This window comes from Plectropomus leopardus, chromosome 23 (assembly GCF_008729295.1).
Source record: "Plectropomus leopardus isolate mb chromosome 23, YSFRI_Pleo_2.0, whole genome shotgun sequence".
NCBI classification, from domain to species: Eukaryota; Metazoa; Chordata; class Actinopteri; order Perciformes; family Serranidae; genus Plectropomus; species Plectropomus leopardus.
In genome coordinates, this window is record NC_056485.1 from 5,361,203 (window position 1) to 5,382,802 (window position 21,600).

General features: G+C 40.6%; 1 protein-coding gene across 1 annotated transcript in view; it reads left to right on the plus strand.

Annotated features, from left to right (window-relative positions):
- nrxn2b (neurexin 2b) overlaps window positions 1-21,600 on the plus strand; it is a 742,597-nt gene that overhangs the window by 670,401 nt on the left and 50,596 nt on the right. The window contains exon 17 of the mRNA XM_042512007.1: window positions 8,204-8,375. Coding sequence (XP_042367941.1) covers window positions 8,204-8,375 — 172 coding nt within the window. The remainder of the gene's footprint in view (window positions 1-8,203; window positions 8,376-21,600) is intronic.

The window sequence follows — 21,600 nt, forward strand, 5'->3', positions numbered from 1 at the left end:
GGTTTAAGCAAATTTTCTGACTGAAATCAATTCATTTTAATAAAATAACTTCTCTCAGTGGATTCGCTCAAACCTTATGTGTGTACTATATACTATATACTGTATAATACTTTAATTTGAAGTTCACTTTGATGAACTTATGATCATTGAAAAACACAAATGTATACACACTATTGCCAATGTTAGACTGCTTATGGTGTCAATTGTTTTCTGGACACAGAACAGAAACACCCCCACCTCACCCAGCTACCAGGAAGTCACATACCCCCTGTCTCTGCGTGTGTGTGTGTGTGTGTGTACGCATCCATCAGCTGTCTGTAGCTTTGTAAACAAGGCCGTGATGTGTGTGTGTGTGTGTCTGTGTGTGTGTGTGTGTGTGTGTGTGTGTGTGTGTGTGTGTGTGTGTGTGTTGGGGGCAGCGTAACCTTGTTGGAGGACGTTCTCATGTTTCAATGTGGGTAGGTCAGGCGGGACCCAAACCTGCAGGTCTGATGGTCATTGTGCTGAAGGACACCATCCATCAATGGTCTCAGCGGTGCGGATCGTAATGGAATCAACTCAGAATGTTTGTCCGTATGTATTTGTGTTCAAGTCTTGAGATTGGAGTGAATGAGAAGTTTTGGAGCTAGGTGACAGCATAATCAGGATTATAGAGGATGATGTTATGGCTGATTTATACCCCCCCCCTTAGCTGCTTCCCTTTGCAGTATTTTGGCTTGTTTCCAGTGTGTGTGTACTCTGGGACAAATGGGCAAGTCCAGCGTGAGTCATGCTCGGATGGGAGATTCAGACACACACACACACACACACACACACACACACACAACATCTGTCTAACTCTTCAATTTTGCAATGAGATCTGATTTTCGGTCAGAGCGGCCGGTCTTTCAGAGCAGAAGGGGACAAATAGCTCTGTGACCACTGTGGCAAAGAAAAGAAAGAGTAGAGGGTAGGAGGGAGAGAAAAGGAGATTAAGATGCGGAGATGGGGGGGCAACTTTTCTCAAGGTGACTACTGAAGACCGTGGCAAACACATACAAATGCGTTGCAGAAACTGAGAGAAGGTGTAGTAAATGAAACCAAGCGTATCCTTGCTGCCGACTGTCTTGTCGCCGCCATTCTCTTTTCCCCCCGTCACCCAAATCGAAACAACACAGCTCTGTGAACATGTGTCATTCGAGGTGAGGGCATGAAATCTGAGCATAAGATAACAGTAGTCCTGATCCAAAATGACATTTGGCCCTTAAGTCCCTTTCCTCTTTCTGTCACACACGCGCTGAAGACGTTAGGTGAACGGACAATGGGCGATTTAGCCGGCGAGGAGTGTACGTGTTATGCAACAGCCTATTTCTTCTTACATAACGCTGCAGTTTCAGAGTGGTAGATTAGCCTCGCTATACTGTTCTCCTTCTAGCAGATGCCACAGCGGATCTCCTCTTGCAAGGCATTCTGCATACATGTGGACAAGCTGATTAGCCGTATAGACCCAAAATTACCCCGACAAGGCAGATGCAGAGATACCATCTGATGGTATATGTGGCTCAGTTGCCTGTGGGATAGAAAAACACTCAACAATACATATTAATACAGTGTTTCCCACAGAATTAGAATCTAAATTCCATTTTATACAGAGATTGTGCTATAGGGCTGCTACGAAGTCCCTTCTTGTTGCCTCCTTTCCACGTTTACACAAATCCAAATGATGCCTGCATTATTCAGCTCCAGTGTGTGATTATAGACAGCATGCAGGCATTGCGGAATCAAAAGAGGCGTGACATGTAACACACTGGTGTCAGCCCCTACTGTTACATGAAACTTGCACACGTCCAGTGCTTTTAAAACATTAACAAGGGCATAAGATTGCAGCAGCAATCATTTACCATCTTTGTTATATGGCAGCTGATCTTGTCCTCTGTTTGAAGGGTAACAGGCTCACATGTCTCATTGTTTAAACAATTTGTGGATGTTTATGGCCATGATCACAACAGTTTACAGACTCTTCTACATGAACTAACTTAGGATGAATCAATGTAGGACCACAACAGAAATCTGACTCTCCTACACAAACTAAGTTATAAGCCACAGTCAAAATAAACAAGAAGAATCAATGTAGGAGAAGTTTAAGACCCAGATAAACAGTTTTATTGTGCCTAATGTTCTGCTCTGTCTGTGTCCAGAGTACGCTCTGAGTCCTAAAAGGTGCAACAAATTATCAAATGGTACATAATAATTTAACAGCACTCTAATTAATGGTCCAGCTCCAAAAATTTAAAAAAATCAATACGTGGCGACTGATGTTTTAATCGTTGTGGAAACCCTGCAATAGCACATAGAATTTAGCATAGTAGTTGGCATTTGAGTTGAAATCCTTGCTGATAAACTGACATATTAAGCTGCCTTACACCACGTGGAAGTCTCAGATGCATGTGTCCGTAGAGAGGCTGAAAAAAATTAATTGCTTTTCGTTGGGCATCCAGTAAAAAAATCTATTTATCAGTCATTTCTCTGTCCATGCTGCTTCACTGGCTGATTCATAAGCTAATAAATACTGCAGCTCCGCATACTTACACTGGTATGTCAAGTTAGGCTGAAGCAGATACAGGCTGTGATAGATCATTATTGGGGAAATGAGAAAGACGCTGATGAATAGTTTGCATTTCCACCACCCACGGGGCTATTAATATGAAATCTGTCAAACCATATCACAAGCGTCAGCAGATTCCCGGAACTGGTCAGCTGCGTTTTTTTGGACTGTTTCTCGCGGTGCGTTGATGCAGCAAAATGCAAAATACTTTGACTGATTGAAACAACTGCAGCTGTGAGTGTGTTGCTGAATCCAGCCTCCAGTTCATTCAGCAGTTCTGTTGTTTCTCTGTTGTTTCCTCTTTCTAATCTGCCTATTTGGCGCTCATGTATCAGATCTAAAAGGGAAATGCAGAAAGACATTGAGGAAATGCAAATATATGAAGACGTGTGTGGAGTTGAAGCTGTGGGGTTGCTATCATGATTGAGCTGTCTGTAAAGAAATGAAACCAAGAATTAAAATCCTTCAAAAATGCATTCCCCCTTTGTCTATTTCCCCCCCTCTTAATTGACTACCAGTGTGCGCAGCGAGGAGAGAACAAGATCTTGACATCTTCAAAAGGAGCTTTGATCTGAAAGCACCTTGAGGCCCGGGAGGATCATCAAGGTTCCCTCTGTCCTTTTATCGCACAGTGTTTCTCTCTGCCCCTCGCTCCTCCTCCTGCGCTCCAGCTTCCTTTTTCTGCTCGGTGTGATCAGCGAGAGCTCTCTGAGACTCCCTGATAGTCCCGATTCAGACAACTGCAGCCTCGTTCTGGCGCCGCCTCATTCTCATTCAGCCCTCGTCAACAGCGTTTACCCCAACGAGCTCTTGCACATCGCAAGGTCGTGTTGAGATATTTCAGGAACTCTCTCCGTATTCCAGCCCTGCGCCTTCAGAATTCCGAAGCCAATTTTCTTTGTCTTTGAGAAAAAGGAAGGAGAGACTAATGAGAGGATTACACAAACTTTTTTTTTTTTTCTTTGGCAGCTAAACTCTGTTGTCAACTGTGTGAGAAGCTGATCAGCAGTTTTTGCTCTGCGAAAAACATCTTTTTTTTTTTCTTGTACCAAGATCTTAGATATTTGGCAAGGACAGCAAGTTTGTGCCCGATAAATTTGAATAATATTCAAGAGTTTTCCAGCTAAACTTGATGCAACAAAACCTAAACAGATTTTGGTCGAAGTTAAAACTCAGTCCAGTCTCCAGGCATTTCCTCCAACACCCTACTGCTGAAGGTTTTTAATTGTTTAATTGAACTTGGAAAGACATCCTCCTCAGGCACTTGAGATTTTAATGTAATTGAAATGTATCATATCACGTATCATAAAGCTGAGCTCTTCCCTCTGGTCCACAGTGGACCCCATATCTACACCACTGATTAACTCATGGGAAGAAAAGATGAGTTAACCTTTGGATAAAAGTGCAAAAACATAACATTCTTCGTCCTGACATTAGCCGACAGCTGAAGCAGATTAGGGGCTACTAAGCAGTAGTTTAGAAGCTGTGGTGTTTAAAGAGCAGCGAGGGCTTATTGTCAGTTACCTACCAGTCCCTTCATTTCAATGTTGCAGGCTTGACTGCTCCCAGTCATTCAAAGAGTTTTTTTTTTTCCCTTCTGTTTCCAGAGATATGTTCGCTTAAGGGAAATGGCCATTAAAATGTCATTACCGCTACACTAAAATCATTTTTTGAAAAGCACTGGTTCCCAGCGGCTTCCCACCGTAATGGGCTCAATACATTCCCTCAGCACCGGGAAGAACCCTAATGTTGCGGAACACAAATGCTAATCTCTCTGTAAATATCACTCAAATTCACTCTCCCTTCTGCTTTTCAGTCATAATAGCACGGATTCATTCTGCTTTGCCCTGGCAAATTGAATTAACTCTCCAGGCAAAGGTGTTATGATTATTCTAAGCTTCCTAGTGCGTGGGCTGTAATGGAGATGATCCTGCCATTTCCACTCCATCCAAAAGCATTTCACTCACCCTCTCTGTCTTTCTTCTTTGCTGCAGCATCTCAAAGGTATCAATGATTAAATTTTCATTCACGTGCGCCTCACTAATCACCCCCTAACAGTATTCATATTCATGTCTTGGAATCAATATTGGATCTCGGCATGCGTGGGGAGAGTGGGCGGTAAGACTGCAAGGGTCAGTCCATAACATGAATCAATTGATTAAGTGCCTAAGAAGCTGGAAGCACTTTGCCATTTGAGACCCTCTTTGCTGAATTAGATCATCTGTTGAGTAGTCCATCAAGCTCTACTCTGAGGAGCTCATCCTGGTTTAACTTAGTTCATGTAGGAGAGTCTATTTCCTGTTGCGCTCCTACATTCATTCATCTTGTTGATTATGCTTGTGGCTTATTACTTAGTTTATGTAGGATAGTCTGTTTCCTGTTGTGCTCCTACATCGATTCTTCTTGTTAACTCTGTGTCATAAGTAAGGTCATGTAGGAGAGTTTGTTTCCTGTTGTGCTCATGCATTGATTTGTCTTGTTTTTTATGACTGTGGCTGATAACGTCATTGATGTAGAAAAGTCTCTCTCCAGTTTTGCTCCTACATTGATTTGTCTTGTTTATTTTAAACGTGGCTTATGAATATGTTCATGTAGAGGACTCTGTTTCCTGTTTTGCTCTTACATTGATTCACCTTGTTTATTATTGTGACTGATAACTTAGTTAAAGTAGGACAGATTCGTAATCGTTTTGCTCCTACATTGATTTGTCTTGTTTATTTTAACTGTGGCTAATAAATTTGCTCATGTAGAAGAGTCTATTACCTGTTGTGCTCCTATATTGATTCTTCTTGTTTATTCCAAATACATAACGTAGTTTGTGTAGCAGTCTGTCTCCTGTTTTGCTCCTACCTTGATTCTTCTCGTTTATTCTGACTGTGGCTTATAAGTTAGTTTGTGTAGGAGAGTCTGTCTCCTGTCGTGCACCTATAATGTGTCTTCTTTTTTATTCTGATGGTGGCTTATAAGTTAATTCATGTAGGAGAGTTTGTTTCCTGCTGTGCTCTGACATAGATTCTTCTTGTGTGCTCCGACTGTTGTTTATAAATAAGTTCATCCAAAAGAGTCTGTTTCCTGTTAATCTCATACATGGATTCTTCTGGTTTATTCCAACTGTGGCTTAGTTCAAGTGGGGGTCTGTTTTCTGTTGTGCTCCCACATTCATTTGTATTTACTCTGACTGTGGCTTATAACTTAGTTCATGTAGGAGAATCTGTTTCTGTTGTGCTCCTACATTGATTCTGCTTGTTTATATCGACTGTGTCTTATATTCAGGGAATTTCTCTGTGGCATTAATCATGGCCATCAGCACTTCCACTGGCACTGCCGTTTGAGCATGCTCAATTAATACCCTAATTGAGGTTGTCATCAGTGCCTGGCCATACTGTGGCCTTGCCTGAATAGTATAACCACTTTACACAGCGCCAAAGAGTGGTTAGAATGCACATAAATTTGGCTGTGATTATACTGCTCATTAACTTACTGTACAACCTCTGCACTTATTTACTCAATTAACTTGCTATTTTAAGTTCTGTTAACATTTGGATGTTTTATTTTCCGTTTTTAAATACTTAATCAGCCATGAATAATGGAAAACCGCTGCGAGCAGAAGCCACGCGTTCACCTCTGAATATCTCGGCATATGGAAGGTGGCAAAATAAATGCACATAGTTAATGAGATAATGGGATCAATGGAGTTGTTGCTGCACTGGGCAGATAGTAGTAGCGTGCAATGGTGACCCCACCCCCTTTTTGCAGATAAGCTCGACCTGTAATGACAACCGGGAAGCGCTCCTGCCGATGGTATGGGCGCCAAAGCAGTTACTGCTCTAGAGCGGCTGTGACAAACAAAACTGCAACAGAAGATTTACTGCCAGACAGAGAATTAGTCTGTAATGGTGCTGTCTGGTATGTACTCTGTCTGTTTCTCGCTCTCTCTCACCCTTGTTCTGCGCCTCTCTGGCAGACTGTAACTCTGTAAATGACTTTGACCTTTCCTGGGACTGAGGACAGGAACCACAGAGGGAGAGGAGAGAGATGGCGGGAGATGAGAGTAGAGTAGGCGGTTGACTGTAATAAACTCGAAGCAGTGGGCGGCTGTCAACACTAATAGATGGGAGAGGGGAGGGGGGTCACCGGGTTGATGAATACTAAAGGTGCCTGAGTCCTCAACAAGTACTCTGTTTTTTTTTTCGGGGCTGATATGTGTGAGATCTGATGCTCACTGCATCATCACACTACAGGCAGTGAGGGCCTTTTTGGTGACTCAGGGAAAATGTATTTAGATTTTTGCTACTGGACAGCAAATGGCAGACATTGCTGACTGAAATCTAATTCTTTTACATTGTAATGTAACACCACTGTTTGGTTCACAATTACATCGCTTCAATCTAATGCATTCGCACGGACACACACAAATATATGATGTTAGGTTTTTTTTTATATTCTCCTCATTATGCAATGCCAGCTGGAACTAACTTCTCTTTGGATGTTGATGGTTAAAAATATAAAATGGGACATGCAGTAAACAAAGAGTGATTTTTGTTTTGTGCCAAATGTTTTTGGTGTAGTATAACACCTTGCTACAAGACCAAAAAGGTTTTCATACAGGAAACACAGAAGACACACTTGCAGGTACAGCGGCACTTTGTCCTAAATGCTAATATTAGTTTGATAACATGCTCACAATGACAAGGCCACCACGTTCATGTTAGCATGCTAACATTTGTTAATTAGCAGAGGTATGGGCCCGGGTCACATAACTTTGACTTGAGTCAGACTTTTGACTTGACTTGGCAAAATCAAAAAAGATTTGCAACTTCACTTGGACTTTAACACCAGTGATTTCTCTTTGACTTGAAAGTATTTTTTTCTCAATAATATCAAAAAGTAAGGGTTTTTAAAACGTATATCACAAATAAATTAATTTTCCTTCAATTTCAGAATCTACCAGCATCAAGATTTATCTTTTTTCGTTTATTTATACATAAAACATGCACAAATGTACACTTACCACTTTAAAGGAAGAATGGTCTGACGGTTAATGTCAATTCAAGCACTACTTTTTATGATTAAGTACAGTTGCATTTATTTTAACAAATAAATTCAATTTTTAAAAGCATTCATGCTTTTGTATATTTGATATATTATTATTCTGTTGTTAAAATGGCATAACATCTGGTAAAGAGCGCATAATGACTTGTTTGGACCCGAAACTCAAAGTGTATGGCTTGAGACTCGAGTGTCTTGACTTGGAACATGAGTACTATGACTTGAGATTTACTTGTGACAATGACTTGGCCTCACAGTTTTCTCTTACAGCTGAGGATGAAGAGAATGTCATTAGTTTTTCAGGTGTTTAATCATAAACTAAAGTATTGGAAAGTATTGGTTATTTGAACTATAAACCAATGGGCTGTTAGTCATGTAGAGATGGGCAGATTTATTATATAGTTTGGGCAAAAAGGCACACAACTTATGCTTGATTGAATTTTGAACACACTTCCAAAATAATTTTCTCAGGAAATTTAACCTAGGGGAACATATCAAATGTCCAAAGAGAACATCTTCTGATGCAGATGCACTCTTCTTAAAATGTTTTCTATTTTCCTTTGTCTATAGGAACGGGGAAAGATCGGCGTGATCTTCAACGTGGGAACGGACGACATAACCATCGAGGAGAGTGCAGTGATGGTGAGCGACGGCAAATATCACGTGGTGCGATTCACGCGGAGTGGTGGTAACGCCACACTACAGGTGGACAACCAGCCGGTCATCGAACGTTTCCCATCAGGTAGGAACAGGAACCCAAGTCTGGGTACTGAGGGCGTGTGGGAGCTACCAGTGTTGTGTTTGAACCTTTGCAGTATTGAATTCTTCGATAAACTAGGTAACACAGTGGAGAGAGAAAGAAGGAGCTTCGGAAAAAAAATATCATTCATTAATTCAGCCTCCCATGTGCCTCTAAAAGTGAATTTTATAGACAATTCTGTGAGGGTTCTGGTTTATTTATCAGGACATTCATATTTAGAGCGAGGCTGCATTATTCTAGGTGATTAAGACAGGTTCTGGTCTAAAAGAGCCAAGCAGGCTTCCAGAGGCAAACAATCTCCCACGGAAGAGCATCCAGCTCTCTGCAGTTAGTGTGCCATTGTAGCTCCTGGCAGTGTGAAAGCCAGCATTGAATCGCGGCCAGCAAAATGTGAATATGCCAGTCAGGCATGGTTAGTGACATGGGTTTTGGGCAGGATACAGAAAAAGGACACTTGACGTTGGGAAAGTATGTGGAGGTGTTTACAAGTCATGCCTCGGTTCCAGACGCAACATCATTACAGACTTAAAACGAGGGCAAACACCCGATGAGTCACTGCTGGGAGTGTGCTAATTCCCCCACTTGTTGTTGAACCATAATCATGATATTCTATTATGGCCTGAATTATGAGGCTATTTTTGGTTGCGCAGAAGCTCTCAGTTAATTTCTCTCTCCACTGTTTCCCCTTTGTTCATGGTTGTTCAAAGGAAGACATTTTGTGTTCCCGTCCTGAGTTTGCATTTGGTAAACACTGGGGTAAGCCATGCTCTGCTGCCTGCCAGTGTTAGGCGTTCGGTGATAATCACATGGAAAACTAATGACCTGTATGCAAAAATAAGAGTTTTCAAAGCTGTGGAGCTCTGGTACATTCAAATATTTGCAAACAGTTTTGTCCATCAGTGTTTTTATGCCTCCGTGCCAGCGATACACAGACCCTGAGGCCTTATGTTTTCAGATTGTCCATCTGTCCGTCCCATTCTTGTGAACCTGATATCTTAAGAACACCCAAGGGAATTTCCTCAAATTTGGCACAAATGTCCACTTGGACTCAGCAATAAACTGATTATGTTTTGGTGGTCATAAGTCAAAGGCCATGGTTACTGTGGCTTCATCTGTCTCAGTCTTGTAAACACAATGTCTCAGGAACACCTTGAGGTTTTTTTTGTTTGTTTTTTTTTTTTTCAAATTTGGCACAAGCGTGTAGTTGGACTCAAGGATGAACTGATGCAATTTTGGTGGTCATAGGTCAAGGTCTCTGTGACATTGTATCAGTCTTGTTTCTATTAGCGAGATATCTCAAGAACTTTGTTTGGGATTTTTTTTTTCTTCAAATTTGGCATAAATGTTCACTTTACTCAGTGATGACCTAATTACAATTTGGTCGTCAGAGGCTAAGGTCACTGTGGCCTTGTTTGTCTTGTGAACAGATATCTGTATCAGATATCTTCTCTTAGGGCACCCTAAGGGAATTTTTTCTCATTTTTGGCACAAACGTCCATTTCGTTTTGCTACTGGGGTTAAGATGTAAAAGTCACCTGACTTGACTTGTTCGTGGAGGCATACGACCACGAGGCAGTAATTATAGTTATTCTCTATCGATGCTTTCTGACTGGTAAATCTCCATCCCACTTCCATCTCCATTGTCTAAAAAACACTGCCTATGTTTGGTCATTGTTTCAAACAGCAGGGAGAGTGCTGCTAATGTGGCCATGATATTTACTCTAGTTGACATATAGAGCAATGGGACTGTGACATTCTCTGTCACAGCAGTGATCCCATATTTTGAGGCTTTGTTTCGGCTTTGAGAGAAGTGCATTCTCTTGCTCATCCGTCAGCGCAGCGAGGCCGGTCTGAGGGGCATGCATCACAGGCAGAGGAGGAAGCGCCCTGTGACGGTTCACTCTTTTCACTTGTTATTATGATGGAAATGCAGCCCTTTTCGTAATAGCACACGCTCCAAAGAGAAGCCTTCGACTAACAATAGCACCAAGCACTTGGAAACTAACAGCAAAGCAGCCTGTTAACATCGGCAAGTGAATGTCATCATCCAAATCTATGTTTTGTTTCATCAAGAGACAATAATGCAGAGCCCATATTGTATTCCTTTTATTCCTCTTCCCTTCCGCCCTCCTTACCGCTGATGTTTTCTTTGTCAAACATTTCTTCCCTTTCCTGCGCTTGATCAAGAATTGAAGAGTGTTATTTTGTTGTTGTTTGTTAAGTTTTGTGTTTGTCTGCCGGGGGCTGGAGCCCGTCTGAAGTTTTGGGAGGTTATGGGGACTGAGGAAAGGAAATGGATTAAGGAAAAGAGGGAGGGGGGTTACTTGGTTGTTGGGTCGCATAAGACTGATTCAAGTTAGGGGAGGTTATGGGGGAAGAGGAATAAAAGGAATACAATATGGGCTCTGCATTATTGTCTCTTGATGAAACAAAACATAGATTTGGATGATGACATTCACTTGCCGATGTTAACAGGCTGCTTTGCTGTTAGTTTCCAAACCTCGGATGAGGCTGAGGCACAAAAGGGCGGAGGAATATGTGGGGGAGAAAGTTAGTGAGGGAGGTGGCAACAGTGGGAGTGTGAGGTAATATTTCGTCGAGAGGAGGAAGAAAATGGGGGTTTGGGGGGTGGGGGGCTCCCATGTTGAAGTTCCCGTGACCCAGATTAGAGATTTAGACATCTTCTGATTGTCTAAACGGGACAAAATAGTCTATACTCCCGACACATTCAGACCTACTTCGTTTATTTGATGCTTATATTATGCTGTCCCGGTGGAATCTTAAAATGATCATGTAGCCAAATTTGGAAGAAATAGAACAAGTTGTCATGAAATATACCTCCAATAGGGCAAGTATTACAGGTGCCAAGTTTGTCTAGTTCCTCTAACAGAACAACAAAGTACAGTTTCCTGTGAAATCTCCCTCCCCACAGGGACTGTTGTGACCCACATCAGGCAGTCTCGTAGGGATGCCGTCACAGTATTGAGCCCTGTCTAATGCTTTGTGCATACAGAGACTTACGTGTGGGATTTATCCTCAACGTGGCCTAACAACTGTAAAAGTTCCCAGAGGGAATAAAGCTGGAATGTAAATCTGTCACCTCTCACAAGAAAGACAGTGACAGGTTATTTTTCCTGTCTTTTTTTAGACCCTAACGTATTTACAGATGGGGCTTTAGAGGACCTACGGTATTATGGTTTACCAGGGTATTTAGAAATACTGAAGGTATGTTTTCATTACCTATTGTTTTTACAAAGCAATGTTTCGATCTACAAGGTCTTCCTCAGGCCACCTGAGGAAGATATTGCACACCAAAACTTTAACTTGTGAAAACAATAAAAATTTGCCCATTTGGAGTTCAACAGCGAGATGCAGTTAGTGCATTTTTGTCCTGCACCTGTGTGTATTTTGACTAGATGTGTGCACACTACTTTCTCTTTTGATGTTTTTCAATACCGTCATAAATACAGGCGTTTCTTTGTCCATTAAACTCATTGTATGTAGTGCACAGCATGCACCACCAGAGCTTAGTCTCCAGTCTCCACTGGTGGAACAGGCAGCTGTGCTGAAAGACACGGCGACAGCTAATGGCGGAGGGAGAAGTTACAGGACTGTAAATAGGCAGCAGCCAGTAGGCAAAGAAAGACTGTGGGGAATAACAGTGTAATTTTTTTACATCTAACTTGGTAATTTAAGGACTTATTTCGACCAAACCAGAGCAGTTGATTGTTGGAAAAGTGGACTTACTAACTAGATTACTAACAAGTAGGGCTGCACCTAACGATTATTTTTTAAATTTTTTTTCGATTAATCTATCGGTTATTTTTTCAATTAATCAATTAATCTATCGATAATTTTTTTTATTGATCTTACTATTATTTTTTTATCACTTGATTAATATAACAATAAATTCACCGAAAATAACATTTTAAAATTTGTCATACACTGCAGGGCATTATTCCCCAACAAAAAATAGCCCAGTCTTAACTGGTAATCTGTGTTTTACAGTCTGATATGAAGTCTCTCCAAAATATAATTAATGTAAGAGCTTGTTCCACTCAAGTAAAGGGAATGCAGTGCAATCTACATTTAGCATTACAACAGCAAAATACATAAAACAATGTAAAATTCAAGTCACTTAACAAAACAGTTACTCTGTTACAGTAACAAACCTCAAATCTAGCAGTCCAACAAAACATCTTAGAGTAAAATTAGGGCAATTTGAATAACACTATAACTTTCTCTAACAGAAATAATTATAACTAGTACATTCTTTCTGCATCAAAATAGTCCAGCCTTAACTGGGCCCTTAGGCATATCGCTGCCTGCTGATATGAGTGCTGTATTTTCATATTTATAAGCATATATTCCACTCATTTTTTAAGTTATGCAAGCTCCTGCACAGCTGACAACCCTATCCTGTAACTTTCAAAATAAAATGCATTGTATCAGCAACTGATGGCATTCTGTCTACAGAGACACAGACAGATAATTTTTGCTTTGAAAGGGAAGCAAGGAAGTTGAGGTAAAACAAACATCTTTGTATTTCCTCATCTCTGTGACAGAGAGAACCTTTAAACCGCAGTATAAAGTGGTATAATGTGGTCAACAAACGCGAGCATCACGCCTAAAAAAATGGCGAGCTACCATTTCTGTAGCTGTGCTGCAGCTGACACGCAGCTCAGACGGGCCGAACAGGAGCTGCTCAGGCAGGCAGTGTGCACGCTGTCATCTGATAACATGAGCGCAGAAAAAAAACCCAACACCCTCGGCGCTGCTCACTTTACGTGAATGGTCATATTTACGTAATCGATTACATCAATCACCCCAGCCCTACTAAGAAGAGTGATCAAAACATTGTTTCTAGTGAGTTTGAGTGACGTGTGATTTATGATGAGCAAATGAGGCAATTAAGTTGAAAGACAGTTGGATTCAAAAGGTTTGTATTTGTATTTGTTGGATTAGTTAGGAAAATAGGTGGATTAATATTACTGTTCTTAACATTATGTGGGTTTCTGTTGTGTATTTATTGGTCATTAGTCTGAAAAGCTGAAAGTAAATAGCGCACTTTCTGTCTGCAGGTTAGAGCTGCACACTTATACCGACATATACCGTATACCTCAGAGAAATTCAGGAAGGTATGAAATATTACAGACTGCCCAAGCCTATTACATACTCTGTAATTAAGGCTTAGATTGGAAAGTGCTTGCATCAGTTTATGGCCTGGGCTTGCCAGCAGCTGTCTTACAAACAGAAGGCCATTGCGAGGTGATGATTTGGAGAGACAGGATGTTGACAGCAAACATGGTCGTCACGGGTCAGGCACATTCTACAGCGAAGCAACACACCTCCTGATGTCCCACAAAGTGATGTTTGTAGTCCTCAGGGAGTCTGTGTTTTTTTTGCTCGTTATCTGGTTCTACGTGAGACAGATCACGTGTCTATCAGCGCGCATGACATTGGGTGTGTTTTTCATGTGTGTCTGTGTGTGTGCATGTATGCATTTGATGGATAGAAAGCAGACAAAGAGTGTCAGAGGAGCGCCCAGCCAGCTAATCCAGTGTGTCAGGTGTCCCCGGTGGGTCGTGTCGCAACAGTTATTGGCCCACCAAAAATGGCAGACTGGCTCAATAAAAAACATCCCTGTGTCGCACTGAGCACCTCAACCTGGCCACAGATGTTAGCAGCAGTGCCATACGGACTGTAATTGTACCATTTCACATCCGACTCCCATTATTTACTGGTCAGCTGCTGTGATGTGACTAATTGTTTAGTCTGCAGTAGTTATTTGCAATTTTATACCATGATTTCAAGAAATTCTATTTTCTGGCAAAAGGGTGTGCATTTTTGTCAGTTAAACACACAGGCAGGACATAGCAGCCGAATTTGCATCTTCCTTTTCTTGCTAGAGCAGTAAGGAAACTTTTATTCCAAGAACAATTGCTTTAACAGACTGTTCATTAATATGGCAGGTGGCCACGGTTAGGATAATCCCCTCTGACTCATTCAGTTATCATAACCTAACACATAATGCAGGAGTAAACCACCCTCTGCTCTGCATCAGGTGTTGCTAGCTTGTGCGTCATACATTATTTCTAAGCCACCTTACTGAACATTAATTAGAATAAGGAATGACACACTCATCCTCCTACAAATTAAAAGTTAAACTCTCATAGAATGAAATGCACTCATACTCAGTTGATCACACTCAGGGGATTTGCTGTTACAGCTTTATATAATCTGGTATGACCAGTAGTATTCTTTATTTTTGCTACTAGTTGTGGTCACAGTAGCTGGTGTTTGGCCAAAGTTAAAAGCTCACTTTACTGTGTAACTTTTGCTGAACAGCACTCACAAGTTTCAGTTTGATAACTGTATGTCTGGCTTGGGCAGTATATAATTTTTCATGCCTTCATTCCTTCTTGAAATTTCACAGGGGAATACAGTATATGATAGTGTAAGTGTGTGGTGCCACTCCCCTACTTATGACTAATAAATACACAATAAAACCCCACAAATTGTTAAGAAGAAGTTATACTCACATTTATTTTCCTTATTAAACAGAGAAATACAACTGTAAACCTTGTAAATTCAAGTTCTTGGTCATGAAAGACTGACGAGACTTATCTCTCGTTAACTTAGCATAAACTCTTGCTAGTTATCTAGTTCGTGTGTCCACTTGTGGAACAATCACCAGCTCCAGTTTGGTCAAAATAGATCCTGAATTCACCAAGTTTGGTGTAAATACAGGCTCCTATTCCCCCCAGTCTCTCCCAGGCTGCCGGCTGTTTACAGTCCTGTAACTTATCCCTTCACCACTAGATGTCGAGCTGTCATTCAGCTCAGCTATCTGTTCTACCAGTAGAGATTGGAGACTGAGCTCTGGAGGTGCGTGCTGTTCAGTACATACAATGAGTTGAATCGAAAGATGAGTGCTTTTATTTATGATGGTATTGAAAAACACGCCTTCGGGATTTCTAAATATCCTAGTATACACTCATACCATGATACAGTCTAAGCCTATGGTATACAGCAAAACATACCAAAAAGTTGCCAACATTAGCCCACTGTCAGCTTTGGTCGTATCAGACCAAGTTAGATTGTAGGGTTATGAGTGTATTGAATCGAATAATGGTGTGGTTTATTGCTAATGATTTCAACATTTCGTGTGTAAATGGAAAAATCTGTAAATGCCTTTTTCAAAAGTTACACAGTCTCGCTTTAATGATCTGATTAAAGTATCATAGAAATCAAAAGCTAATATAGGGGAGCAGCAGAGAGCTTTGATTTTCAGTTGAAGTGCATATCAGTAAAGAAATAGTCAGTCAATATTGCATTATTTTATATTCAACAGTCAATTGCCAGCAATATCAATTTAAAGTTATCCATATTTGTATCTCAAAATCCCATATTAGTCAAATCCTGTGATTATCATTGTGAAATGTGCCTCCATGCTATATGCTACAGCTATGTGGGCCAAGACTTCCTCTTTGATGCGCCAAGCATTGTTTACAGTTGGATTAGCAATTTAAGACACAAGAATGGTATTGGTGTTGAGAAATTATAATCTCCATAAACAGTTATCTGTATATCCATGCACATGAATAAATTAAAAAGCTAATAAAAAGCTAAAATGTCGCCAGACGATAGCTGATGGGTTCTGAGATTGCATTTCAGCCAATGCGTTGTGCATTCCACGGACTGTTTACCTACATGCAAACAAAGACTTCTCAAACGTGAATGGTTAAGACTATTACGACTACAAACTTGTACCAGGACGATTCTACATTTATATGCAGATATGTGTTTATAAAATTCACCCCTGGACTGATTATGGTGTTCAGACTGATGACTGTATATAAAGATGGACCACATCATAGCTCCCCAAAAGTGAACCTAAAACATCCGATTGCCCCCTCTTGGCTGGCTGCACTGTCAAAAATTCCGCCTCCTATAAAAAATCTAAGCGCTCATCTAACAAAGTTTTTTTCTTTCCAAGATGGTGTCATTTAAAGTCGTTCTTATCAGGCTGATTTTGTTTGAGTGTTCATTTGTCTAATATGTTTTGGTTTTGATTAGTTATTTGATGCTATAAAAGGGTAGTTTGACATCATGATTGACAGCTGTGTGGTCAGTCAGTGTGCTCACCATGAACGGAGCTGATTGTGATTGGGTTGGGCGGGTGTATGGACGTGAACTGAATACCACGGCTTCACTCTCTGACTGTGACTGCACAGACTCTCAAGCAAAATGTTCCTGTATCCAGGATATTTTGGTTTCGCTTTTGTACAGTGGGAGACGTGCTGTATAGAGCTGCAAGACGGAGGCTCAAATCATCAGTTGTAGATCCTCAGTCGACTGAGATTCCTTAAAGTCGAGCTGCTTTTTTTCTGTGCAGTGTAGTTCTGGGGACGTTTTGGTCCCCAGATTTTGCTGTGGAGTGCGCGTGAATTTCAGGCTACTCTTAGCCACAGGCACATAGGGAGGGAGAGAGAGACAGAGAGAGACAGAGAGAGAGAGAGTGAAGCTGCACTGTAAGGTGAAGAAGTGGAGAATTTACCCTTTGAAACTTGGAAAATTTACTCGATTTCCTTCAAAACATGGGGAGAAGGCAATGAGCAACTAAAGAAGAAATGACCCAAAAATTTGCAAAAAATAAATTGAAAGTACTAAGTACATGAAAATGAGCACAAAAACAACTCAAAACAAACATAACAAAAAATAAAAAACAAAGGAAAGTTTTTAAAAATATATATATATTATTAAACATACATAAACTACTTTTAAAAACTTTCCCCAGCTTTTTTAAATATAATTTTGTTAAATTTACTTAATTCTTGGAATTTACAGAACATTTTTTGCCATGTTGCTTGTTGTCTTTTTTGCCATGTTTTTGAAAGAAAATCAAACCAATTAGCTAAATTTGTTTAAAGGTTTAAAAATTTGTTAGAGGTGTCTGAACGCAGCACAAGTAAAATTATGTTGATCACGAAGGGTTATTACGATAGAGTCTTTTGCTTTCGTTGATAGCAAAATATTTGCAGAGCCTGTTCAAACTTTTAAACTTTATATGGAAAACAAAACAAATCATCAAATATTTATATTTAAGAGCCAAATCCGATTCGACTGGCATAATTCTGAGTCGGGTACAGCCTTAGTGTTGTCCATCCTTACATGCAGTCATGGTTCAGCATTAATCCCCTCTTAGAAGGAGCCAGCCGCCCTTACAGCAGCTCCTGCTTCAAAAAAGAAAGAAAAGAAAGCTTCAAAGGAGAAAGTGTTCATTAGTGGTGATGGGAGGTGATTTTTGAGTGCATGCTTTGTGACTTTTAATGAACAGACGCATATGTATATATATACAGTCCTTTTAATGGGCTTATATGGTTATATCTTTTAGAGGATATGTGCGCCTGTGAGTCTCACGCTTCCCATCCATCTCATCATCCTCTCGCTTCACAAATCGCCTCACAATAACTTTTTTTTTGTGATTATAGTCACAGCAGATTATGGCATTACGGTAAGAAGATGTGAAAGAAATCGACGTGTTTCCTGTGGGTTTATATCACACTTGGCATTTGGACTTCATCTTTAAGCTTTAGATAATCAGTGTGCATTTTACAACCGTAGTTATATTGTCACCATCGCAGCGTATTGGCTGTGATTTCCATATTTTTCTGCCTCATAACTGTGCCGTTATGACCAGCGAGAGCGCGCGGTGCACCGTCTTTCTACCCCACTTAATGTTCTGGCTCGTCGGTATTTACAGGCAGCAGATCAAACATAAAGGAGTCATTTTGGTTTAGTTTCTGACCGAGAATTAGGAGGAAGTGGCAACATGGATGGAGGCGTCGACAGCAGGGGTGATAGAGGAGAGGAAAAGCAATACTCTAAAGCAAAGTGCTTGGGATGCATTGGTGAAAAATGATGGAGATGGAGTGAGGGAGAGGATCAATGAAGAGAGGGAGAGATGGAAAAGGTTAGAAAAAAAGGGGCAAGATCCAGTATGCACGCTGGAGGCTGGCTGCTGTCACCGCTGTGATGGATGAGGCTTTGCATGTTACTGAATAATAAGCAGTCCACAAATTGGATTGCATCACAGTAGGGAAGATTACATTTACCCAGTACAGTATGGTACACCCTCACATGCAAGCACATACACACATTTCACAGTAATAATTTCATAACTACTTGCTAAGAAAATGTCTTTAAATGCTCTGAGACACGACTCATTTTGAGTACAGAAACACGACTTAATACCTATCATAAATCAAGGACAGGAGAAGAAAGATACACAAGGTACAAAAAGAGGACTATTGTCAGCCCTGTTTTCATTCTGCAAGGCGTTTCAGGGATCTGTACAGCGTGAAGGCTGACCATTAGAGATAGAGAGAGCGAAAAAAGATGTGTATTCAGGAGAGACTCTTTGTGCCAGGGAGGTCACATCCACCTCCTCCAACTGAGCTGTTAAATTGTTCTTACTCCTCGGATAAATGGTTGAAGAAAAGGGGTCACCAAAGCTTTTTCCTTCCTCCTACCCCCTTTCTTTATCATGTCTCCACTGTTTTTAGATATCCATCTCGTGACCTCAGAGAGAGAGAGTTGTGAATAACCGAGGAAGATAAAGATACAGCGTAAGGCGGGGAGCTGCTTCCCTTTTGGCAAGAGAGCACTCAGCGGCACCGGTTAAAATGCTGAAAGTAGGGGAGAGCAACAGGATTAGTTCGGGAGAGGGGTGCACTCTATACAAGACAACACAGTCAGACAAATGGCTGGAGGCATGTGGACTTTAGCTGAGCGTGGACTAGATTTCACTTCACTAGCTCGGGCCTCCGAGCGAGGAGTATCGCAGCAGCCCTATGTGACTTTGATGGTCCAGCGAGCAGGAGATGGTGGATGAGAGTGTGGGGTGATGCACAGAGCACAGTGTGGACTTGGAAACCATCTGTACTGTCCTATTGTTCAGGAGGAGCACCACTGTATACTGTAAGCTAGGCTCATTTATCTGTTAGTTTCATTGTTGTCATTGCTGTCATTAATGGTGCTTAAGGTAATTACGATATGCACTGTTGCTGCTGCACCAGGCAGTATGCTTAAGTGCAAAACATCAACATCACAGCCTGCCATTAAGCCCAACTCTGGAGTACCTGATGTGAGTTTTTCCATTTGAGGAGCATAAAATGTTAAAAAACGATGTAAAAAAAAAGCTATTTCTACTGCTACTGTTTATCTTCTTTACTATTTAAAGAGATAGTACACCCCCAAACTAAAAATGGGCTTTTTCCCCTCTTACCTGTAGTGCTGTGTATTAATCTGCATAGTTTAGGTGTGAGCTGCAGAGTGTTGGAGATATCAGCCGTAGAGATGTCTGCTATCTCTCCAACATAATGGAACTAAATAGCACTTTGGCTTGTGATGCTCAAAACACCAAAAAAATACATTTGAAAAACTCAATAGCAATTACGGATGAACAATAACAGCGGCACATCATTAGTATTAGCAAATGAAACATCAGACTTGGCCAACATGCTGAATTATTTGCAGGTTTGATAAACAGATTTTTTTTATTTTTAAGTTGAAAACATCATCATGTGCAAAACAAAGTTTTTCATATATTCATATATTTTCACATATTTTTCATATATTGCACAATAAATGAATATTAAATAGATATAAAATTATTGTATTTAATTTCTCTATCTGCTGGTGAGCCATCATGATAAGAGTATGCATAATGTTAATTCCACTAAAGAAGAGATTGGGTTGTTTTTATACTGGCATATCAGATATCAGCAAAATATTCAATGTCATGTATCCCTAACAGCAATGTCTCTTTCAGGAAATCATGACCCGGTTACTCAAGATAATCCACAAACCTTGTTGAAAGTGCTCGTGACAGAACGAGATGTAAACTTTAAGCCATCCTCCTCGGCTAAGCTGAGATGTTAGCTAGAGCTCAGTATTCCTAGGTGAGCTAGAAGTAGAAGCATACTTCCTGCTATGCAGTGATATTGTTGGTGGGTGTACTTTGGTAGAAAGAAAATAGTTCCTACATGAAACTGCTCACAAAAAGGTATGTGGATTATCCTGAGCAACTATGATACTGGAAGGAGACATTGTTGAATTTTTCATATGTATTTTTTTGGCACTTTGGGCACCACAAGCAGAGTGCCATTTAGTTCCATTATGTGGGAGAGAAGACAGACATCTCTGTGGCTGATATCTAAAACACTCGGTAACTCACAACAAAACGGTCTAGATCAGGGTCCCTGTTAGCCAGCACATGTCAGCTTTTTTCCAGTATCACGCAGAGTTGTCCAGCAGATAAAAATTTCAACAACCAAAATGTCTGGTGGGAAATATTCCAGATAAATAAGTAAATTCATTAGCAGAATATTAAAAAGCCTAATACAGTATGACCTGTAAGAGATGTTGCCAAGACAACTCAAATTTTAACTTATATTATGCAGATCAGATCTTAGAATTTTAATTACAGTTATCACGCCTACGTTGATTGGAAATAACGACGGCTAGGACAGTGGCTGCAATAGAAATAAACCTGCTAATATTTCGAGCATCCATCGCCATGCTTCTTGGAATGTTATCGTGAAGAAGTCGCATAACGTCACTCAATGCAATCACAGTCATCTCACAATTGTGTTTTATTAACATTTAAAAAAAAAGTTTTGCACAAATCTGTAATGGAAACCCGCCTACTGCTAGTTTTACTTAAAGAAAGGAGGGAATAACTGTTTCATTGGTGATATCATTGGCAGAATTAACACAGAAATTAAACATGCTCATTATTTTTTGCATTTATTGATGGAGTTTTTGAAGTATATTAACACCCCCCAAGCAAACAGAACCCTGGAACTACTCATCCTCGCAGGCCATTGATCTGGTACAGTGCATAACTGACATTTGTCATAGTTTGCATTTGTATTTTACTCATCATTATATTCAGGAAAGAACAGCAAGAAAAAAAAGTCAGAGATTTAATTGAGGTCATCCAGCTCAATCACTTGTCACTGATGACAGTTTCCCCTTCATTCTGCCGCTCCTTATTGGGCCTCTGGTGCTCTGCGACTCCTTCCGATTGGATCTCGCACAGTTGGAAGGTATCTCCAATTATTGGCCTGTGGCTATGGGATGATGGAGAGAGAGAGAGAGAACAGAGAAATAGTGAGGAAAGTAATGATGAGCAGAGAGA